The 24,616-nt window shown below is 42.9% G+C and overlaps 2 protein-coding genes across 3 annotated transcripts in view; both read right to left on the bottom strand.

Moving 5' to 3' along the window:
- trit1 (tRNA isopentenyltransferase 1) overlaps nucleotides 1-16,733 on the bottom strand; it is a 67,234-nt gene extending 50,501 nt beyond the window's left edge. Inside the window, exon 1 of the mRNA XM_037693606.1 lies at nucleotides 16,554-16,733. Coding sequence (XP_037549534.1) covers nucleotides 16,554-16,712 — 159 coding nt within the window. The 5' untranslated portion in view covers nucleotides 16,713-16,733. The remainder of the gene's footprint in view (nucleotides 1-16,553) is intronic.
- Nucleotides 16,734-18,677: 1,944 nt separating this feature from the next.
- Nucleotides 18,678-22,822, bottom strand: myclb (MYCL proto-oncogene, bHLH transcription factor b). 2 transcript variants are annotated; one of them, XM_037693472.1, is made up of 4 exons: nucleotides 22,720-22,755; nucleotides 22,549-22,688; nucleotides 21,317-22,005; nucleotides 18,678-20,045 (listed from the first exon to the last, which is right to left on the bottom strand). In XM_037693472.1, the coding sequence occupies exons 3-4, from the start codon at nucleotides 21,930-21,932 to the stop codon at nucleotides 19,234-19,236; spliced, it is 1,428 nt and encodes a 475-aa protein (XP_037549400.1). In that variant the 5' UTR covers nucleotides 21,933-22,005; nucleotides 22,549-22,688; nucleotides 22,720-22,755; the 3' UTR covers nucleotides 18,678-19,233. The 2 variants fall into 2 exon arrangements, with proteins under 2 accessions (XP_037549400.1, XP_037549399.1); XM_037693471.1 differs by having other exon boundaries at nucleotides 22,549-22,822.
- Between the last annotated feature and the right edge of the window lie 1,794 nt (nucleotides 22,823-24,616).

Genomic DNA, 24,616 nt, shown 5'->3' with positions numbered 1-24,616 from the left:
TAATTGAACAAATCATTCTAAAGAGACTAATCAGAGATTTATCACGTTCATACACTGATGGGACACACATCAGAAGTGATGAGGGGTTCAGTGTCTTGCCCAGGGACACTTCAGCATGTGACTGCTGGTGTGTTCGAACCCCCAACTCTCGCATTGAAGGACGACTGCTCTAACCATTCAGCCACAGCCCCCCCGAAGTGGAGACTGTGGTGGGAAGAAACCCGCATGGTGACGTATACTTAGGGCTGGACAATAATTTGATATCTATATATCTCACGATATACTGTTATTCAATAATGGTGATATGAGTTTTAAGCACATTTACGATATTTCAATATGATTACAGCATTTCACTGACGCATTTCTTTTTCTGTTCGAGTTGAAGCGGTCGCTTCAGCTTCAACCTGAACAGAAAAAGATGCGACACAACTACGTAAGTGCGCGGTGACGTAGATGTTACGCAGCGCTACAATCCAGGAGTCAGCGGTAGCAGGCTAAGCTAGGCTAATCTCCAACGTGCGTTAAGTTTTCTCTTCAAAATGAGTGCCCATGACCGTCAGAATGTGACTGAACAAACTTTCACAGGAGAAGAGAAAGCAGATGACATCACTGATAAGAGAGGAAAGACTAATTTGGCGGTGTGGAAGTGGTTCGGCTTTCTAAGATCCGAAAAACTGCAGGTTTCAGTCAGTGTGCTGCAAAATGTGATGGAGTTGTTCTAACTAGTGGTGGGAACGTCGAACTTGTTCCATCTGAAGAGTTTCCACTCGATAGAATATGCTGAGAGTCAGAAGATGAAACACAATAAAAGTTTGAGCCAACTTGTCCCTGAAACAACTCCCCCAGCTGTATCAAAAGAGAAACACATGCATCAAATGCAGACATTTGCTGCATGTGTTAGGTTATGTTGTTGTTTAAAGTTCAAACTATTAATATTAACAAAGTTGAGAGTTTTACGTTTATTTGACAGTGATTTCAAATTTTTTGAAGGCTAAATACAAATAAAAGGTGAACATTAATTTATTTGTAAAGTTTGTACAGTTTTTCTGAGGCTTTTAATTTTGTTGATATCAATATTGAATTATACCGTTAACGACCGAAATTAAGAAATATGTTGTGATAAAAGTTTTGGCCATATCGTCCAGCCTACTGCAGCAAGAGTGGTTTCCCACAAGTCTGTCTCATGGACTATTAAAGGTGTGTGAGCGACCACGTGACTGCGCATCGACTGTTCGGCTTCAGATGGAGTATGCCGGAACCTTTAGAGCGTACCATTGTCAGTAATTGCCTTTGGACTAAAGGAGGTTTTCTAAATTTGCAGTAATCTAAATATGTTCTAAAAGATTGTGTAGGTTCGGTGTTTCCCCTACCATTACACAAAGAGGGAGCATTACCCTGTCAACAGAATTGAGCAACCTGCCTACTAGGAATGCGCGATATATGTGGTACACGGTAGAAACAATAGAAATTTAGCCTAAGATAGAGATCTGTCTTCTACCGGCTAACTGCAGTAATGCTGTCTGATGTAAAATCAGAGTTGTCAGTTTAATCGTTACTTTTTTTTTAGGTGAAAACTGTGCGTAAGTGGTGTTAAAGTCTTTTCTTCGAGAGCCAAGTAGCGAAGCTACAAGCTAACTACGCCCGGCTTGCCGTAGTGTTGCCGTATACGGACGCATGCGCAAAACGCTGTGTTCCGTCAAAAAAAATTTTTTTTTCCGTCAAAAGTTAAAGTAAACGTTGGTCAGCTTTAGAGAAACCTGATCTGTGAAAAGAACTCTGTGTTGTGTGATTTTACTGCGAGACCCTCTGGCCAAAGCCACAGACTCATTTTGTGTCAGCTCTCCATTAAAGTGGAAGGAGTCGCCCACTAGAGGGTTGGAGGGTGAAGTGTTTCAGTCGCTGCTCTGTTGCTGTTCATTTATAAAGTGGGAAGACTGGAAACTGTTAAGAGTTAACAACATATTCTTTTGTTTAAAACATATGGCTAAAACTACATTTTGACATCTTTTGCACTGTTGTGCACTACAAGAAAGAAGCCTAATACTTGATTTATTATTTAAAAACTCTCTGGACGTAGTAGTGGAATTTTCTTAGTTCAAAATATATGATGGCCAAAGGACACCCTATGCTTTTTTTCAGTCCTATTGCAAGTTTTATACCAAAAACATATCGTGATATATATCGTTATCGCCACCCTTTACAATACATATCGTGATATGAATTTTATGCCATATCGCACATTCCTACTGCCTACCGAACTGTACCCCCCACCCCCCGACAACTGCTGGCACTGACGTAGCGCTAAGAAGCACGCAACACAGATGCGCCTCCGTCTCCTTCCCCCTCGACAAAAATCACGGAAGAGATGAGAGCCCTGCCAAGTAACCTTGGGGAAACACTGAGGTTTTATAGAGCATAGTGAGGTCATTGTTGAGTGTGAGGGGAGGCATAACACACCAATGACTTCACACCCTTAATCAAAAAGGTACATTTGAAACATAAACTCGGGTCTCATAACCTCTGAATAATGTTACTGTAAAGTTCCTCTGACAAAAGACAAATCCAGGAAAAGCTGTGATACCTCTGCCAGGAATTTCTCTGACAGTCACACATTTAGGTTTCTTGTACATGACTAAGAATTTCAGCTGAATCTAATTCAGCTGAAACACATCTGAGGCACTTATATAAGCAAATCCACCTCTTATCTTAAAGACAAGTTAAATGCAACAACACATTCAGTTATTAGGCTGAAGCAGAGGAACAGATCATCTTTGAATCCAAATTGTCAGGCTGTGTGAACATTTACACAAGCCTTTACAAGCATCTGTGTGAGAAACGATGACTGTCTTAACAGAGAACGATACTTTTGTTTGCAGTTTTGTTTAACACATGACGCTCTTGGGTGGTGTACAAAGTAAACAAAAACAAAAAGCAAACAAAAATAAATAAAATCACACCAGCTTGACCTTATTTGTTCAGTAATGCATGACTTGAATTATCCGTAATGTGACAAATTGAATTTTAATTGGTGTGTTGATGTAAAATATCATTCCTTTTTTTACTGCTAAAAAAAGTCTTCTTACACTTTCTTACACAAAAAAAATGACTTCTATATAATGTTCTGAACCGAATAATCAGTGGTTGCAGTATTCCTCCCTGAGCTCTCTGTTTTTATCCTTCTGTCAAACTCTTCCTGGATTGCACTTACAAATAAATGCCTATTTTCTTTCTTTTTTTACCTTTTCTATTCTTTGCTCCGAGGCAACATCCTTCAACAATTTATCCCTCCATCTTCCTCCTCTCTGTCTCTCTCTGTGGGGAATGGCCCAGTAATGCCAGACTAATAAATCATTCATGCTGTATCCCCATCACCCCCACTCTTCCACCTCCAATCCTGCGATCCTCCTTTCACTCACCGCTTTACTGTAATGGTGACCAATCACCACACCTCAAAGAATGTAATTCTCTCACACACAGAAAAACAAAGAGTTCATATGTCCTGGGTTTATGTTATGTTTTTTGGAAACACTCCTAAAAATCTCAACGACTTCAGAAGATGCATTATACCTTGGATGTGGGAGGCAGGACTACCAGAGTTACCATACAAACAAATGCGTCAAAGCCCAGACAGGTCATAGTGATACAGACTGTTAGACAGTGGGAGGGAAGAGAGAGAGATAAACACACACGAGAAAGATGGGAGGGATCTCAAACACATAGCTGTGCAGATATTCAGAGTAAGGTGTATTTCATACAATGATAAGTGTTGGTGTTAGTACAGAAGCGTGTAAAACAGCCTTAGCACCTCAGGTAGAGATCAAACTGCAGCGACTGAATTTACAATGAAAATCTCCTCCTTTTTACTCTATTTGTGGGATCGTAGGTGCAGAAATGACACTTGACAGCGTTCCTTCTCTTCGGGTCTTTTTTCCACATTCAGCAGAAAATGAATAAGCCTGACAAATCCTCCTCATCCTCCTCCTCTTCACTACTTGTGTTGTCTTGAAGTGAAAACGGTGGTGCTTTCTTTCAGATGTGCATAAAGCAAAAGGTCACTGGCCACCAACACTTCCAAGCACAACAGAAGCTGAAGTAATGGTGCATGTGCATGACCTGTTAAATTGCCCCCCAGGGCATTTGATGGTCCTTCAGTATTATCTCCCCTTCTGCCTTCTCACCCCTTCAGCCTCCAATCATTTGTTTCTTTTGCAGAAACTCAAGCGTTATAAAAAAAAAAATTGTGATAAACACACAGGTTTCCATTAAGTAGAAAACTAAATCCAAAACAATGATAATAGCAATAAAATAAACAAGAAATAATTTCTAATTAACGACGTTCAAACTTAATTGCTTGGTGTTGCTAGAGGGTGGCGATTGTTGTTCATTTAGTAGACAAGGTGTCCTCAACTGACAACGCTACACTTCCAAGAGCCAGCCATTTGCAAGGTGTATGTTATTATTATTATTATTCTAGATATAAATGGCCATCCATGGAAGTGTGCATATTCATGTGATTAGAGTAGATTTCTTTTGGTCATCTGTCCCAGTGCTTTAACTTTCACAGAAAGAGGAGACACTGAAAAGTAGGGGAGTAAAATAACCTATTCGGGTTTATCTGGCAACCCTGAGCTCAGTTGCATGCATTGCACATGCAGAGTCAACATGATCACAGTTAAGGCTCCAGTATAGTCAGGCGTACTTCAGTTCGTGCATATTGGATTAGACTTGAAGCGGATGCCCACAGAGCATGTCCACGCAAAGATAAATTTTTACGACCGTGTACGCATACTTCGTGTCGCACAATAAACTGCCCGGCGACGGACTGTTTTGTATGTGACACCAATGTATTAAATTCCCCTTCTTCATCCCTGATCTGGTTTAACGGCCTTTTCTTGATTTTTTGCCAAGAGGCAAGTGATCTCTTCCTCCTCTGTTGATGCCATGACTGAAATGGTGAGAAATGAAATAATTAGTCACGTGCGAATTAAAATCAGTCCCAGCGTGGGTGCGGGAGAGTCTGGAGATTTCCTGGTGGGCCGATCTGATATGTGGGCTGCAGGGCCAGTGCTCCCCATTTTGTTTTGTTTTTTAGAACTTTTTATTAACAACATATTAACACATCGCTGCGGCTTGCTGCCAGCTCTCGTTTTGTTTTTTCCGACCAATCAATCAATCCAGTAGGCGTGTCAGCAAATGACCAATCGACGACCTCGATTTGTCCTGAAAGTAAACGCCCCTTGTGGAGCTGACTGCAGCCACTCAAGATAGATGCTTGAGTATGAAGTCTCAACCGTCTGTGGACAGTGCGCACAGTTTCTGCACGGACTGAGGTCCGCCTGAGTCTGTGTGAGCCTTTACATCCAAACAAGTGAATGCACCAACGTCCCTTTGGACATAGGACTTCATTGATTTTGTTTCTACATGCTGAAAAAGGATAAGTAGCACAAAAACACTCTGCTCTCTGCCATTTAATATAACTATTGTTAGAGCAGAAAAATATTTGACTGCAGCTGCCTGTAGTGCACATGCATAATTACACATTTGTGGAGAATTTCACAACTCCGCAGGGGAGTTCCTCCGAAAATCTCCTCTCTGAGACCCAGATTTGGAAACCTTTGGTTTCAAAGACAATGGGAGCTGTTGTGAAGACGAACAGCCAAACTGCAGCAGAAAAGCTGCAGTTTCACTCAAAAAACGTGTTGAGTAAACAGAGTCTTAGTAGTGCGAGCATTTCACACAAAACCTGTAGTTGAAAAGGATTGGTCACATTTTTTCTTCCTTAATAAGTCCAGTGAAACTTACCGAACTTACCGGCTCAGCAGGACAGACTATCACTTTTGCAAACTGCAGATATTTTTCTGATGTCTTTGACCATAACAAAAAATAAATGCATCAAACCAACCAAAATGTACAACTTGCTTAAAGAAGAAAGGAGTAAATATTACCAACAAAAAATAACTATTTATTCATGAGAAATGAAGGTCTGTCCAAAACAATGGATCTTCCGTAGAAATTAGTGTTGTAACGGTACACGTGGGTGTATTGAACCATTTCAGTACTTCATGTTCGGTTCACGTGCGTACCGTTTCGGTTATTTTTTCACTCATTAAATTTTATTAGCGAGATATTATGTGCCACGGAACTTAAGTTCCTAAGCGTGTTTCAGCACGGCGCTATTATCTTGCAGCACGCGTAGCATTAGCAGCCTAGCAGGCAATGAACAAGGCATCTCGTTGCGGTCTCCTGTTTGGGAACATTATGGATTTCTTGTTAAAAGACAAGTGAACAAATCCAAAGCTGTGAGTCAACGTTGTTTCACAGAGATTGGATCTGCAGCAGCAACACGTCTAACTTGTTAACACACTTGAAACGACTTCATCTGAATATGACTGTAGTTTGGTGCAAAGAACGATAGCTGCGTTTAAACAACCTTTATCAGGTGATTCAGATAGGTCCAAAGCAATAACACAAGCTGTAGGAGTTTTTAAAGCTCTGGATCTACGTCCGAATGTTGTTGATGCACCAGTTTTAAACACATAATTAAAGTTCTTGAGCCCTGCTGCCTACAACATCCCATCACGTCAACACTTCAGCCAAAATGTTGTAGCAGCACTTTATGAAAAAGCTAAAACTGATCGTCAACAAGCCCGACCCCAGATTTAAAGCCCTGCCCTGATGATGATGAGCGAGAGAGAATATTCAACCACCTCATATGATGACCGTGCAAGAAGAGGTATTATTGTATTATTGTAATCTAATTAACTTTTTTAATTTAAAATTATAATCTTATTAACTCAATTTTTAATCTCTGTGTTGTTTGCAGTCTGAGGATGACAGCAGCTGAGTCTTCTTCATCCACCAGATCACCTCCAGCTAAGAACTCTGTAATAACTGAACTTGTTTACTTGGCATATTTTCAAAATAAACGTTTTGTAAATCTTTATTTTAGCCTTTTTTGTACCGAAAATTAACCGAACTGAGCCCTCCTTGAAACTGAACCGAACCGAAATGTGATTTTTGCATACCGTTACACCCTTAGTAGAAATGTACTCAGATATCATGAACTATTTGGTTGTCACACCAACATCCTACACCTCATATGACCTGACATCTTTCAGAAGCTGGAAAGTGTACAACCAGATGTATTCTGGGTAGGTCAGAGACATTTAAGAGAGTATCTCACTGGGCTATGAGTGGTTGCCACTGCCAGTATTCAACAGAAAGTATCTCGTATGTCTCACAACTTCACCTGAGTCACAGAGGTTTATAGCCCCATCTCTTGATTTTGAGATGTTCAAATGTTGAAAAGCTTTGTACAACAACTTTATCCAAAAAGTCAAATTTGTCATGAGTATCTCCAAAGTTGAATTAAATTAAACTAAGCTAAAAACTCTTTCATTCTGTTGCATTTATGTGTAGCTAGGAATGTAAATTATTCAAGACATAGCAGTACAGAAAGATAGCCTAAAGGTGTAACGCAACACTCTCTCTTTTTAAGCATTTGGAGTTTTGACTGGTACAAACAGAACTAGAATTTCCAGGTGGAAGATGGAGACAAGACACCAAACTCTGTTTCACTGATCTAATGTGGTGCAGCAAAACGGGCAGCTTGTTTAATGACCGCCACCAGCACTTCAAGCTACACCAGTTTAATGTTACGGTCTGAGTGTGGCGCACATGAATCACTCAGTGAACCTCCTTACTGTCACGGCTCATGTCAACTGTTTATTACAAACAACGCCATGCAAAGTGCCGTCTGTAAGCAATGCTGTGAGAATCATCCACTTGCCTGAGGAGATTAACAAAGGCCTATCCGTTACAACTCCTCAGGAGTCTGATTTAACCAGTTCAGTCCTGCATCCTGCGCAATCTGTTGTTTTCATCATAAAATTACAGACTTTTTATATTTGCTTTATCTTTATAAATGCCCAGTCTTATAAAATTCACAATAATCAAAATATCTAATTCCTAGAAGAGTTCTAGGATTGTCACAAATTGAAACAAGACAAAACCATGTTTAAAGACCAGAAACCATTCAACACTGATCCACAACAACTTGTCTAGATCCAATTAATACATTCACCAAGAAATTCTGTGCTCCGTTCCATAATAGCTTGGGTCTTTGAGGTACAAACTGGGAAATTTTAAAGTTTAAAATCGCCCATTTAAAAACACCCAGATCAAAGAATGTAAAGACCCCTTTCACTCTAATGAAAGATGCAATTAAGATCAGTGTGCGTGGACAAAACTAAGAAAACGTCTAGTCCAAGAGAGTAAAAAAGGACCTTTATTGGTAAAAAAATGAAAAAAACTAAAAAACTAAAGAGGTATTTAGTCCAATTAAGTTTAGTTAAATAATATGTTCTGTACTAGATATCAACTATCTATCCGTCCAGGTTATTCCACTTATCAGAAGATGGGCAAAGAGGTTCAGGAGGGAAACCAAGACATCCCAAGGTGTTCCCAGGTGAGAAAAGGATAATCCCTCCATCGAGTTACAGATCTGCCTCAGAGTTTCTTCCCACTGGGATCTACATCCAAAGGGAGGTCTCCAGGAGGCATTTGAAGTAGATGCCTAAACTACATCTGGCAACTTTCAGTTGGGAGGAGCTCTAGCCTGGATGACAGAATTCCTCACCTTATCTCCAATATGAGCCGAGCCACCCTTCAGAGGAAGCTCCTTAAAGTAACTTGTATCCAAGATCTCGCTCTTTGTTTTTCAGTTCTAACTATACCTCACGACTGAAGGTGAGGGCTGGAGCTTAGACGGACCAGTAAATTAATAACTTTGTCTTTTGGCTCAGCTCCTCCTTCAATCATGACAGATAGGAGAAATTACCTCATTAATGTGGAAGGTGCTCCATTTCATCAATCCATCCCTCTCTGCTCATGAACAAGGGGCTCAGATGCTTGAACTCCGCTTGACAAAAATACTCACCCATTCCGGTGAGAACATTGCACAGTTTTCTGCCTGAAAACCACGGCCTCAGACTTAAAGGAGCTGACTAATGTTGACAACAAACCTAATTCTGGATTTATGCACCGGTAATATAAATCAGATTTTCCATGTAAAAGGGGTCTAAAAATCAAAGTTAATTGGAAATAATTTGGAGCTGCAAATGCCTCATGAGAATATTTCAGACACGGGTGAGGTGACGGGAACCAGATAAAATCCGTCATCACTATTCTAGCAACTTTGCTGAAGGTCCCCTGCTGGTCCTTGGAACCATTTTAGGATCCAAGGACTCACGTTATCTGGCAGCATCCCATTCAATGACAGTACAGCAAGGCACTTGTGTGTGTGCCATAGATAGCATGTTCATTTAATGAGTGAATAATATCCCCTTGCATGTCCAATGAACTGTGGGCTAGGGGCATGGGCCAAGGGCAAAAGGGGGTGAAAATAATACAATGGCAGCGTTAGGGAGTGTGGGAACCAATTCTTCTCAGGACAATAGGCATTTCCCAGTGGCCACAGCGTACCCATTCACTATCAGCGGCTGGGCCAGCGTAGCACGGTGCTGAATATGCACCAGCTCAGCACAATGTTGCTTTCTCCTAAACAAGACCAGACTGTTTCCTATCCCAAAGACAACACAGTCCAACTCTAGCCTACACACAGCCCCATTCTCACACAGGCAGTCTCCTTCTCACTAACTCCATGTCTGCATGTCTCTCCCGCTTTCCAACTCTGTCACAAAGCGGGAGGGCACCGACAAGGCCGGGGTTCATGGTGATTGTGGCTGCCGTGCTGTAACTAGGCCACTGTTTTCTCCTCCGCCAGACCTGATGTACGTGGAGAGATATTCTGGGCAGAAATGTTATTAGTGTAACCCAGTTTACCAATCACCAGGTGACTGCAGGAGGAGGCACTCCCCACAGGGACACGCAGATGCTCAAGGACAATGCACGCAGAGATGGGGGGAGGGAAAGGTGGTGCTGAGGCAGGGGAAATGTGATAAAGGATGTGATTTGTTAGTAAGTGTGGCACTCATGGGAAATCACAGCTGGATGCTGGCAGGTGTGAGGAACTGGGATTATTCTGTTTGTTTATATGCGTTTGTGTACGCTCGGTGCTCTGATGACCCGAACGCAAACTGGTACCCAACCTTTTCTTTTGTGAGCGTGCCCTCTGGTTGCTGTGGCAACAGAGCCTGAGAACAGGGCTGAGAGAGAGAGAGAAGACACGAATAAGACAAGCATGAGGGTTTTTCAGTGTCGCTGCTTTGACAAATAAACGCGCACACACCCGTCACTACAGATGGATTACCCCAATTTCCCTGAGACTTACTGTAACCACGGCCTGCCTGACCCAATTAAACAAACTGAAAACCTGAACGTTTTCAACATTAAACAAGAGAAGACAGACTTTACTGAATATACACAAAGGCAGTAATGGCTCAACATCTAGGAACAACCTCTAGTTGTGTGTGATGTAACAGCAGACACAAGATACTGTATATCTACTACTTCTTAAGGCTTTGAAGTGTATTCTGTTGTAATTTGTACAGTAAAATATATTTCACATAATTAGTCACGATTGGCATCTTTACACACTGGGTACTCAAATGTATTCTGATGTAGTCAAGATCTATAATGGTAACAGAACACGTTTGGGTTTATTCTCTTTTTTTAGGGGTCTAGATGATTGTTAGGACAAAACAAATGTGGACTTTTTAAAGGTTAAATATTTTTTTTAATTATGAAAAGGCAAAGAAGGGTCATATGCGAGAGTGACAAATCACTTAATGGGTTTAACCCTACCATCTCAGATTTGGATTAAACATATTTGTCAATGATCCCACGGAACAAGATCTCAAATCTTACGTCAGATTCGTTTTTCCAGAAATATGACTGAGATGTCATTTCCTGAAATAAAGTCCCTCACTGTTTTATAAATATATATAAATTTCAAACGGGTAATTTTATTTATTTATGAGAATTCATTAAAGGCATGCATGTTACATGTCAACTTTCTAAAGTGTTAGACTAAGATCATCTTATGTTGAGAAATGCTGGAGCTAAAGCCATTTTTATTTTGGGTAGACCCTTATAAAAAAAAATTTTTTTTAAGTATTACCCCGGTATATTGCAACATCTTCTGTGATGTATGTATTTCTGTTGTGTTCTTGCTAAATTTGCAATGCTCATTTTGTGTGTTGGGCATGGCTCTCAGCTATTACCACACAAAATTTAAAAATTACATGTAAATATCGAAGTAAAGCTTAGCATCCTTGCAGCCATTTTGAATTGGAATGATTCCAAAAGTTATCAGTTGCTGATGTCCAGACACAAATTACTTTCTGACAGTTGCAATAAAATCTGTTCAGTGGTTCGGGAGAAAGTTTGCAAATTCTACAGACAAACAAACATGTACACACACAGACCCAAACAAAAACTATTTTCATCTTTAACCTTTGGGCAATAATAAGGCTAATAAAAATTAAAGTTCCATCCATCCATTATCTTTACTCACTTCTTCCTTTTCGGGTTGCAAGGTCAATGGTGCCCATATCCAGCCATCACGGTGCGAGAGGCGGGGAACACTCTAGATAGGTCTCCAGTCCATCACAGAAACACACAGACAAACAACCATTCACTCTCTCTCTCACCTAGAGACAATTTAAAGTTACCAATCAGCCTAACATGCATGTTTTTGGTCTGTGGGAGGAAACTGGAGTACCTGGAGAAAACTCACGCAACACAAAGAGAACATGCAAACTCCACCCAGATGGGATTTGAACCTGTGACCTTCTTGCTGAGAGGCAACATCTCTACCAACTGAGCCACTGTGCCACCCAAAATTAAATAAAAAAGTCAATTTTATATTTTAAAAACAAACCTTTTGGTCAACATGCAAAACAATAAAAATAGTAATAAAATGAAACAGGACACAAAAGACCACAAAAAAAAAAAAACCTTCTAAATATAATAAGACATAAAATAAAACTATTAAAATGAAGGTCAAACTTGATTCAAGGGTAGATGTTTGAGTTCTCAAGCATGGTGACCAAACATAGCAAGAAACCACCTCACACCAACAGTCCAGCACGGTGGCGCAGGGTTAATGGTTTGGGCCTCTAGCCCTGGAGTGGACCATGAACTTCATTTTCTGCAGCCCACACGGCACAACGCGAGTTGACAGTGACATCAGGCTGCACTTGTGATGACCAGCTGCCAACCCTGCCCATGCTCAGGTCACACATCAGAGGTGTGTTCTGTAACCTAGCAACAGCTGCTTGTTACTTTGGCAACGCAGGCCTACTAGCGCTCATTTGGTTTGTGTGATGCGTTGCTTCATCTTTTTTTTTAAACCTTCATGATGCAAGTTCCACTTATTTGGTTTTAGATAAAGAAAAAGTTTATTTTTGCAGAATAAAGACAACCTAAGAGTTAAAAATGTCCTTGTGCCGAAAGGCTAAGAGAGATCCCAACAAGGTAAAAACAAATGACGAGTCTCTAAATAGTGTTTCCCCTCCCTGAATAAACAGCTGGAAGTAAAGAGGAAGACAGGTCAGAGTGACATCTCACTGCAGAGCTCTCCATGTGGAAGGATAACTGTACGGTATAAAGATGACCAGTGTTTTCTAGCAGGTTAGAAAACTGCAGATATAACATATTTTTACTTCGTTTCTGCATTTCTCAAAAAAAAAAAAAAAAAAAAAGAAGAAACAAAGAGCACGCCTTACAAATGTGAACCAATAGCAACAAGAAGATAAATATGTGATTAGAAAGGCTGCGGAGTAATTAGTCCACACGTTTATGCAGGTCGTCCGACTTCTGTGTTTACAGTCTGATAATCTGAGTGTGTCAGGAACAACAGCAACAGAGTATTTTACTGAAGCCAGCTACTGTCTGTTTATTCAGTTTAAAATACGTTTATTCTCTCAGTTCATATAGTTTCCTTTAAAATGTTCTTCTGAAACATGCACCATTTCTCAAAAACTGCAGCCAGGTCAACTAAATATTTGGTCCATTAACGTAAAGTAAAAACTTTTTTCAAGAAGCTGAATATTCTGCTTCCATCATGAATGTATGACAGTCATTAAGTTTTACAACTAAACACAAAAATAAACGTTTACGTACTGAAAATGCTTAAAGGAATAGTTCAAATCGTAGTTAGCTCTTTACATTACAACAATAAACTTTATTTATAAAGCACTTTAAAAACAACACTGTTGGCCTAAGTGCTGTAAACTAACACATACAAGAATAAAACGACAGAAAATCAACTGAAACCGTAAAAACAATGAACTGTTAAAATCACAAAACAGCAAAGAGTAAAAACAATTAAATTAATTAAAAACAGTAAAACCAACATGTCAAGCGGAGTTAAAAGCCAAAGAGAAAAAAAGTCTGAGAAGACTTAAAAACAGGAAGTGAGTCATCTTAGAAGTGTAGAACCACTGGACTGAGGAACAGCTTCTACCCTGAAGCTGTTAGACTCATGAATTCCTAACCAGGAAAATAATAATAATAATACTTTATTTATAAAGCCCTTTAAAACAACCACAGCTGCCACAAAGTGTTGTACATAAAATCACTGTAATGCCAATTTAAATGGTGATGTTACTTTATATGTGCTGCTGATTATCAATGCTGCTGATTTCTTGCCTTTAAGCTGCTGTATTCATACCCATCTGCTCACTACAGACTCAGTTCAGGCTGCTGCTTAATACACCGTTTTATTTTACATTATTATTGTTTAGCGTATATCTTAGATCCTTATATACAGTTTCTTTTTATACTTTATAGTTTTGCTATTAATGTGTTTAACTGGGACCTTGAGAGGAGTACACAATTTAATTCCACCTCATGTACCGCATGTGATGTGAATGACAATAAAGAGCCTTGAACCTTGAAAACAAAGTTTAATGGACCTAACTAACGAGCTAATGGTCAGTCCATATGAGTCTGAGACCCATAGATATCATATAAACACTAGATAACAAACTGTTCTATTTTGTATAGGCTCCGCCCTTTAAGCTATCGCTAGTGGGTTTCATCTCATCGTGCGCAGCACTGAAAACTTTAGTCCATGCCCACCTACTGCGTGGGCCTCATCCCCAGTCCATATAAATTAAGGTAAGACCGGGTAATCGGCTCCCATTTTTTCTTCAGCCAGCTAGCTAGCACTGTCAGAAGAACGAAGAAGGAAAAGCTGTCCAGCTTTGACCGGCACAACTTTTGCTAAGGATGCCTGGGTCTCTGCCACGCCACCTCCTGCCGTCCCGGTGAGCTCTTCCTCCCTGAGGAGAAGCAGACGAGCAGCCTTGTTCAAGGTAAGCACCGAGGAGTGATTTTCCGTGGCGAGCCACTACCCGACACCATCGCCTTGTCTAACGTGTTTTTTCATCTCGGTAATCGAATGATTTCCTTGAAAAAGGCGATGTTAGCAGCAGCCTCGCTGAATGTTTTTCCGTGGAGGGCCGCTACCCGCTGGATGACGCCATCGCCTTGTCTAACGTGTTTTTTCCTCTCTGTAATCAAATGATTTCCTCGAAAAAGGCGTTGTTGGCAGCAGCTCCACTGACTAGGTTTTTTTTTTCTGTGGCGGGATGCTATGCGCGGGACGATGCCACCACCTTCTTTGACACAGAGTCACGCAGTGAATCGAATGATTCCTCTGAGAAAGGCGATGCAGAGCTGCCCCTTCCCTCTTAGAGAGCGTAGTGATGGAAGACGAGTGGCCGGGCGTATGCTCAGCCACCTCGGATCTTCCCACGTTGGCGACCACACTGCTCCCAGCCATCGGCGCCCTCCTCTCGGAGCTGCCCAGCATAATCCAGAAGGACGTTAACACAAGGGACTTTCCGTCCCCCATCTCCCTCTGCCCTGATCGGATGATCTGGCGGCAAGGTTGGCTCCGCCCCGGCTTGTCGCCCTGACCCCATCTGGCCTCGATGTCCAGCTGTGACGTCACACTGGAACGAGGCTACAGCTGGGCCCGGCAAGCTGAAGACATCCGTCTCCACCTTCGCCTCCATCTCCAGAGTGGAGGGTTTTACCGGTCGGTGGTTTTCCCTCAGTCCCCCCAGGTGGCACTTGGGGCAAAAGTTTCCAGGATGGACCAGCAACCTGTCCCTCCAGGGAAGCATGAGCACATCGTGGCAAGGTCTCCAACCGAGCTCACCAGTGCTCATTCCAGACGACAGCAGCTTGGCCCTGCTGGCCTACAGCATCTCGAAAAGGCTGGAAGAAGCAGACCTGCTGGAGGTGACAAAGAGCTCTCTCTGTAAAGGTGCTGATGTCATCTTAAACATGTGCCACCTCTGCGGTCTGCCTGTCCCGCATCGTCACCTGGATGACCATGATCCAGAGGATCACTTGGCTCCGCCTCTCACCATCCTTGTCTGAGAGGCTGCAGAAAGACCTGCTGAAGGGCCTGCCTGTCCCGCATGGCCACCTGGATGACCATGATACAGAGGACCACTTGGCTCTACCTCTCGCCATCCTTGTCCACGAGGCTGCAGAAAGACCTACTGGAGGGCCCCATCACCCCAGAGGCGCAGTTCGGGGCCAACTTCAGGACCATCCTTGAGAAATCGCAGAGGTCCGAGGAGGTGTACATTGAGACTGTACACCATCTGGTGACGTCACAGTCCATCTCATTTCTTTTAGCAGCTAGCGTTTCATTGTTTTAGGTAAAGTTCTACAGTTTTAGCTTTAGCTCCGGTTCTGTTTAATTTAGCTTTTGGTGGTGTGTTGTTTCTTTAAATTAGTGACAGTTTCTTTTCGCTATTAGAAGTTTTGCTTAACTTTTATGTATTGTTGGGGGGGGGGGGGGGGTGTTACCTTCAACAACTCAGTTTCTGCTTCTTCACATCATTTCATCAGTACTCAGTTCAGTTTATTTATGTAGCGCCAACTCACGACAGAAGTCATCTCAGGGCACTGAACAGAAATATCCATATGTATACAAATAAGTTAACACTATTTATCTGAGGAGCAGAGCAAGCACGAAGGCAACAGTGGAAAGGAAAACCTCCCTCATGAGGTAGAAACCTTTAGCAGAACAAGGCTCAGGACAAGTGGACATCTGCTTCAACGACTGGGTTTGAGAGGAACAGGAAGGAGGAACACACATATCTACAGAGAAACAGCACTCAGCGTTTACACTGGCACGGAATGGAAAGTGGAAAAGTGCACTAGTGACTGGACATCTTGCTAACCCAACAGGCTAAAGGTAAAGTAACAGACACGGACATTTTGTTTTATATTACGTCTAAAATTGGAATTATTTGCCTGTCACTGTAGTCTCTACCACAGGCAGACCGGCTCATTAGCAACAGCCAGCTGTATTTCTTGCATTTTACATACGTTTTTGTGTCGGATACATTTTGTTAAACCTTCACAGCGTGAGTGGTTACTTAAAACAAAATACTAAGATTATTCAACAACAACTTAGAACAACATTCAGCTTCTACACACTTAAAATGGTAATTTATTTCATTGAATATAAGTATTTAATGTTCTGAACTGGAATTAATCTGCCAATCAGTGTTATAGCTCCAGTTAGTTGAGGACTTTCTCCGTGGGAGTATTTCTCCTACCTGCATGGAGTCGGCGCTGATTATTTCTCCCTGAAGCCGTTTTCCGAGCTCAATCGCCAGTTTGGACTTTCCTGTGCCAGTAGCTCCCAAAATCACCACCAAAGACGGGGCCATTGCTCTCCGCAAAACACACTGGCGAACGAGGATGGACGCCGCCATGATGCTGCCTGCTCGGCTTGCTCAGCTGATATACCGCGCATGCGCAGATGCCATGGCTGCTCGAAAAGGCGGGTTTTGTTGCCTGGCAACGGGGTGGACCGATGATTGAAAGACAAAAGGTCTGTAATTCTCCATGTAAATTGAGAATGAAAGATTTATGTGAATTAATTTAAATATTTCCGACTTGTTAATGTGTAGTTCCTCGACGACCTTTCACAATGTTCCCCCACAGTAAACGGATAAACTGTTATTGCTTCATAACGCTTTTCTACACATCAGCTTGTGGTGACGTATTAGTGGAAACTGCTTTACGGCGACATTTTTCCAACACATTTAGCCCGGTTGTTATGGAAACTGTCAGAGCTCTGCAGCAGCGCTCTAGATGCTTGCTGCCACGGTGGTAACCATGGAGACAGCAGAGAAACAACTGATATAGAAAATGAGTTCATTAATGCAAATGGTTTCCAACAATCATCTTATGGAGGTGGTAATGTACTTTCCTTTGAGATTAAAGGAATTTGTAAATTTATCTCCCAGTAAAACAAGAGAAATAAAAATATACATGTAACCCACTATTTTAAACCCAGCTGCAAACATTAAAAGACCAATCAAGATGGCAAACAATAAAATTTATTTATTTTTGACTTTTTACATAAAGGCTCATGAGGTACAGAGACAAAAAAGTGCTGAGACAAGGCTCAAAAATGACCAAAGCTGAACTCCCCAATAAGTAAGCAAAGCCCACTGCAGCCATGACTGTGCCGCTGCAAAGAGCAGTGATAAATACAAAATAACAATTAAATTAAAGTTCAGTGTGGCTAACTGCTGGTTTGTGCTGAATCAAACATCAAAAGAAAAAGTATCGAGAACAAAAATATCTGGGGTGTTTTGAGGTTTTATTACATACAGCACTCTAGAACCGGTGGTATTTTTCCTCTGAGACTCCATCTATACGGACCTTACCTGAGTTTTGGTAAAAGCAGGGCCTGCTACCGATCATTTTACAGTACTAGATCCAGATCCAAAGCTACATTCCTTTAATGCATGGCTTTTAGGAGAAATGAAAGGAGGGCAGCACCTGGTTTGAATAAATAAAAATTAAAATAATGGGAGAAAGCATTAAAAAATAAGGTCACTAAAGGCTATCCACAGCCAGAAGAATAATCGGTAGATCATCATTCATACACACAATCATGTCAGCTTTAAGTGAGCGCTGTAGTGATTACAATAGAGACAGGAGTGTTCAAATGCCTTCTGCTCCAGAAATAAAATAAAAATCATACATGCCAAGTTTTAGCAGACGAACACAAAAACAAAAAAAAACTGCCTGCTACAATCACAAAAACAGTCATCAGCTCACACTGAAACAACTCTGTAGGAAAATATAGTATAAAACTTTAGTCCCAACCGACTTGTACAAACGAAGCAACACTCGAGACAAAAACCAACAGGTTTCGCAACGAAAATAAAAACACGGTGATAAAGTGGTGTGATCGATGCTCAAAGTGTTTTCAGTTCAACTCTCATTAATTATTTTATTAACAAAAATAGAAGCTTTGAGTCATTTTCATTGAGAAGCCAGCGAGCTTTGGCCCCCTGCTGTCGGACTCAGGGGGCCCCTAACAAAAATGAGGAGTATAATCGAGAGTTCAGGTTTTGGTTCGAGGAGGTGGGGGCTGTACAGTAAAAGGATTTATATATACAGAAACATCCACTGAAAGGCTTCAAGGCATTCCGTTAAACGCAGAGCAAACAAAAGACAGGATGAAATAAAAACAAAGGATGGCTTAGATTTTTATATTACTCAAGAAAATAAATCGCCAATGTTTAAATTACCTTCACCTTTTGGCTGGTCCCCATGGCACAACAAGAGATCTTGGTAAATATTAGATTTTTTTTTGCAGAAATACTGTAGATTTCAACGCATGCAAAGCCAAATAATTCTCCCAAACAGGTCATTACTGAGGTCAAAACATGTGAAAATTAGATTATTATTAATATCGTCCCTGACGACAAAAACGGAGGCGAGATGAGGAGAGAGGGGACATTAGATGTTTGGAAGAAGAGCTGAAACAGAGCTGAACCTGACACGTAGTGGTTACATGTCGAGCACTAAAGGAAAGGGGGCTGTAAATATTAGATCTGCAAAGAGGAGTGCAGAAACATTGCAGCTGTGCAGGCACAACTGGAGCAGTTTGACCAGTGCAGCAGTTAACACCAAGGTTCTAGCGGTTCTTTTAAATAAGATGTTCTCAGCAGGCCTTCATGCTGCAAGTTATTATTTTATCTTTAAATAAAGGGAAAAAGAACAGTCTGACAAACCTTTGAGGAACCGAGAATCAGTCCCTAACTTTCTGATCAGGCAGCCCTCGGAAGCTAAATGTGCAAATCACAAAGCAAAGAGCAAAACAGAAAAGAAGAATAGCAACAATCCAGCAACTCAAAGTGAACATTAGTGTTTTTTTTTTCCTCCTTTGCGTAGTCCAGTTCAGCTCCCAGTGTCTGTGGCGGTTCCCGTCGTTCAGGACCGTTTGAGCTGGGCCAGCCGCTGCAGCAGCTGCAGCTGCCGTGCTCTCAGCTGCTTCCTCTCCTGAGCCTTCTGCCTCTCGCCGGCGTGCAGCTGCTGCAGGTACTCCGTGGCCCGAGTCAGGATGGCCACCTTCGGAGTCTTGGGGCAGTCCGCCAAGCCCGGGATCTCGTCCCGCAGCGACAGGAAGCGCGAGCGCAGGTCGTTCCGCCGCTTGCGCTCCAGGAAATTGTGCGCCCTGCGCTTGTCCGTGTCCTCGCAGTCCGAGGACTGGGGGCTCGACAGGTGGGAGGGGGGCTTTGATGGCGAGCTCTGAAGCTGGTGAGAAGACGAGGAGGAGTAGGGTAAAGACGATGGCGACGAGGAGGAGGTGGGCGAGGAGGCGCTGAGGGTGGGGGACTCCGACCTGATTCCGGCCACGGTGACGTGCGACTTCCGGCTGTCCAAGTTCAGGGGGGCGTGGCCAAGGCGGGGCTGGTGGTGGAGAGAGTTCAGGTGAGGGTGTGTCGCAGGAGCGAAGGCTTCCTGTCGAACCTTTTTCCGGGGCGGCTCAGACGCCACCGGCAGAACGTCCGGGGAGGGGGCAGCGTAGTTGTGCTGCTGTTGGTGGATGGAGATGTGGAACCGCTTGGTGCCAGGGTCATGGGGGTCCGCACGCACCGTTATAGTCACTGGTTTGCGGGTGGCGACCAGTCGGCAAGGTTTACGCTGCTGCTGCTGGTGGTGGTGCTCCACGGTCACCACATCAATTTCCTCCTCGTCATCGTCGTCATCGTCATCATCGTCGTCTTTGTCATCTTCATCATCTGAGGAAAAAACATATATGTAAAGAGATGTCATCATCATCATCGCCACCATTCATGCCGGAGTGAATGACTCTCAGCTTTTACATCCGAGCTCAACATCTGTAAACAGACCAAATCCAGACCGGTCAAACAGCTGCCGCAGCCATCGTCACACTCTGAAGTTGATCAGTTGTAGATTTACTCCTGAACTCATGATTTTGGTTCTGAACATGATGTTGGGATCTTTTTATTTTCTGCGTTTCATTAAAATCCATGTAGCAGCTCATTAGAGATTTTGCCAGCTGACAGATAAACACAAAAATATTAAAAACACATTTTTCCTTTCAGTGATAAATAATATTCAGATGCGTACAAGTGACAGCACATCCTTTACCACCACAAACCAGTACAGAATCTGGGTGGGACTGGGGATAACGTTCAGCATGTTAGAGCAAACTGGCTGCCAATCACTATGTTACTGCTTTGTTTTAGAGTTAATACCGGACAATAAAACAAACCGATACCGGTAGTTTGATTCCCGTCAACTTCCTAGACAGTATGTAGATTTGTAGTCCCTCCAGTATGACTGAACTGCTTACAGTTTATTCTATAAAAGACTATATGTCCCATATGCTGAGGACTGTTGAAAAGTTACCCGTTATGGCTCTTTTTGAACATTTACTTGTGCTTCCCTAGCCCATGTCCCCAGAAAAGTGTGGACACCCTCCCTCAGCCCCCTGTTGGTGAGTTCTGCAGCCAGGCCGGCCTCCTGAACACCTAATCCTGCTCTATTCAAAGCCCCGGCCGGCTCGGATCAAACCCACACAGACACAATTGGCGCCGCAGCTTGTCGAGCGGAGGAATGCAGCAACAAGTTCCCTTTGTGGAATTCCACACAACGTTATGCACGGTCCGAGCTCAGCGTCACATGGCAGCCCACATACCCAAGGTCCTGAACCAAGAACGGAGCGTTCCAGGTTCCTTTTCCTTTTATTATCGTTTGAAAACCGAGCCAAGAGGGGAGGACACGGTTGTTCCGAGAGTGGAGGAGCAGCTGGTCTGCTGGAGCGCGGCCAAGCAGCAGATGTTTCAGTGGGTGTGTCACTCCCTGGCCTTCAAGCATGTGTTGCAAAGTAACGCAATGCAGTCATGAGCCCTGCCAACTAACTGCTGCCACATCGGGAGAAACTGACGCCAGATCAGTTCAGCTCAAACAGCAGGTTAGAAACTACATGAACAGCAAATGTTAGAACATGATCTAGTGAAGGTGGACATCCACCCAGGCTACTGACCTGAAGAATCCGTGTGGGACTCGGAACCGGAGGACACCTGCTTCTTGCCTCCACCGGATAACGGGAAGGTGAGCACTGCAGCCGGGTCCACACAGTCCACAGCCAGGCCTCCGACGGTCCCGGCGTCTGAAGGAGCACCATGTGCCCGTCCTGGAGATGCACCTTTAGCAGGCGCCCCTGTTCCAGGACACGGGGCGAAGCGCTCCCCTACAACCTTCTCCAGCTGCTGCCCCGCCGAGACGCAGCTCCACATGCAGTCCTGGATGATGATGGAGCTCAGGTTGCCGAAGGAGTCCCCGCCCGACGCCAGCTTGCAGGGGACATCCTGCTGCTGCTGTTCATCCTCCTGCCCCAGGAACTGGGACACCCACTCCAGCTTGTCCCCGAGCGACGGGTAAAGGAGTCCAAACTTGGCAGGCCCATCCACCGCCCGGATGGGGGACATGGGCGGGGTGGGCACCAGCTCGAACTTCTTCCAAATGTCCTCGCTGGGCGCGGTGGACTTGAAGAAATCCTCGTCCGGGTCGTGGTCATCGTAGAAATAATGCTGGTAGTGGTCCAGGTGGTCCATGTCCCAGTTTTCATAGCGAGGCGCGGCAGAGCTGATGCCCGGCATGGGGGCTGCAGGCTGGCGGGGTGCGTGAAAAGAAAGAGGATGGAGGGTGTGAATCACTCCTTGGTGCCTCAGTCTGTGCAACGATACAATCAAATTAGTTCTGCAGATATTTTACACCAAAGTCAACAAATTGGTTTTTACAGTGCAGCTACATCGAAACAGAACCAGAGTCTCTGACATTTGGACTTAATTGACACCACGTGAAGATATTATACATTTATAAAATGGATGGCTACAGAGGTTGCTGTTAATCATCAGCACATGATGATCCATGAGGGGATGCTTCCAGGTGTTTCAAAGTTCCTCCTGCTCTGCTAGAAGTTCATTTCTCAGCGCAGATTCATTACATAACCTGATCCAGAGGTTGTGGCTGCTGCTCAGCGACAGCTTCAGATAAAAAGATTACAGCTCGGAGACAGAGTACGTCTGGTGGTTGTCTGTGGCTCCTCCTCGGCTCTGGTCCTTATCAAAGCTCCATGAGCGCAGCTGCATCACTTAATTAGGCTGCAGGCGCGCGCAGAGCTGCGAGAGCATCAAAAAATCCCCAAACCTGCCTCTGAATAATCTCACGAGAAGTTGCTTTGTTTCAAAACAGAGATTAAAAAAGGAGTATTACCTGGTGTGGAGAGTGGAAAACCTGTCCTCGTCTTCATAGATCCACCGTGCGCAAATCCAACGTGTCCAAAGAGGCGCAGCGATCCCGTTTCTTGCCTTTAAATCGGAGCTTTGCCCCTTTCGCTGTTTTTTTTGTGTGACTTCCTTGTTATTTTGTTCTTGCTTTAGGGGACAAACAGTCCTCGAGGTCAAAGGGTCCGGTCGGTGTCGGTCCCACCGCTCCAGTGGTCCGGAACGCTCCCGGCTCTGCTCACTTTTCTTCAGACTGCGGCGCTAATGTGAACCGCGGCGGCGGAGAAAGGGCTGTTTATGCATGAGGGGCGGGGCGTAGTAGCAGAGCCACGCCCACACATTTAAAGGCGCAGTCCGCTCAAAACCAGCACGCGCAGGAGTGCGCGCACCGCTCTGTCTCTGCTTTCTCATATACTGACCGGGAGCTGCTGGTAATCATTTTACAGTCGCAACAGGAGCACGTGTACAAATATATAACTGTAAGATGCTGACTCAGCATTGTTGTTGTTTTCCTGTTTGTTTGTTTGTTTGTTTTTACCATAACTGCTGCTACTTCACCACAGTCACCTGGAAAAACCTGGAGCTCTTTGAAATCAACCTCAGCCTTGCTTCATTCTTTACTGTAAGCTATTAGTTTTCTAATTATTGCTTCTAGGTAATGTTTGTTTGTTTGTTTTTAGCGCTATTGTTAAGACAATTTTACGTTTTCACTTCAGTTCTGCTTATTTATTTATTTTTAGCTTTTGTTGTAATAACTTTAGCACTTAGCTACAGTTTAGTTTGTTTTGCTTTCAACTACTGTTTTGCAGGTTTTAGCTACTGTTTGGCTGACTTCAATTATTGCATTTTATTAGCTAATTTTATGTTTTAGCTACTGTTTTGCTCACGTTAGTTTTTAGTTACTGTTCTGCTAATTTAAAATTTAAGCTACTGTAAAGGTGGTTTAAGTTTTTAGCTACGGTTTAACTAAATTTTCATTTAGCTTTTTGCTACAGTTCTGCTCATTTTAATTTTGAACCACTGTGTTAGTAATTAAAGATTTTAGTTAGAGTTTTGCTTGTTTTAGCTTTCATTGTTTTACTGTATTTTTAATCCTAATTTCAGCTTTTAACTTGTTTCTTAATTTTAACGTTTATTCAAAAAAACTAACTGAGGATCTTCACCAGCATATTTAACATTTATTCAACCATATTCCATATACCATTTAGTCAACCTTAACATTTAGCTACTGTTTAGTTCATATTAGCTTTTAGCTACTAATCTGCTCACTTTAGATTGTAGTTACTGTTTGGTCATTTAAATTATTAGCTAATGTTTTGCTGGTTGTAGCCTTTAGAGACTGTTTTGCTAATTTTAGCTCTTAGTTTTTGTTTAGCTACTTTTAACTTCTACTGTTTTGCTCATTTTTGCATGTAGCTTTTAACACTGCTGCCAGTAGCTTTCATGATTACCATAGTAACCACGCCTTTGTCTCTCACTCACTTACAGATTTCTTAAAAGACAGGTAGACAAAAACAAATCACTAGAAAGTAAGCCTCAGTCTGCTTCTCCTCCGAGACGGACTGAGCGTGGTTGGCCGAAATCAGACTGCCTGCTTCGAATTGAACGAGAAGAACACACCGCTGAAGCCACGGAGCTCGAATGTCCAATGTAAAACTAACTTTACCACGACTTAATGTGGTGCTATGTTTGATTATGTTCGCGACGGAGATTCCTCCTCCCAGTACAGCGGCTCTGCAGACATTGCACGTTGCTGTCCTGCTTTGTGGTGTTTCTAGAGTAAAATACTTCCACACAGCGGACATGTTTCGATGAAAAGTTGGTTAGCCGTTAGCAACAGTGGTGCTAACTCAGTCCTCATGTTGTAACTGGCTGCAAATTACAAAATGGATTTCCTGAATGTGAGGCGGGTCTTATTTCTCTGTGTTTCATGAGACACACCTACGTTCAGGAAATCCATTTCATAGTTTGAAGCCAACGTGCAGAGCAACTGGCAGAGAATCACATGTGGAGAAGTTTCATCAGACCCAGACATACATCATGGATCGGAAATCTCT

Source organism: Nematolebias whitei, chromosome 19, assembly GCF_014905685.2.
Source record: "Nematolebias whitei isolate Nwh7 chromosome 19, NemWhi1, whole genome shotgun sequence".
Taxonomy (NCBI): Eukaryota; Metazoa; Chordata; class Actinopteri; order Cyprinodontiformes; family Rivulidae; genus Nematolebias; species Nematolebias whitei.
The sequence above is the reverse complement of the archived record's forward strand: the minus strand, read 5'-3'. Positions and strand labels throughout refer to the sequence as shown.

Bases quoted from the DNA above. Each gene is read 5' to 3' on its own strand.
- myclb (XM_037693471.1), bottom strand. From the start codon at position 21,932: ATGCCGGGCATCAGCTCTGCCGCGCCTCGCTATGAAAACTGGGACATG. The intron at 20,046-21,316 runs GTCAGTAGCCTG...TTTTTTCCTCAG, and splicing joins GTCCCACACGGATTCTTCAG to ATGATGAAGATGACAAAGAC.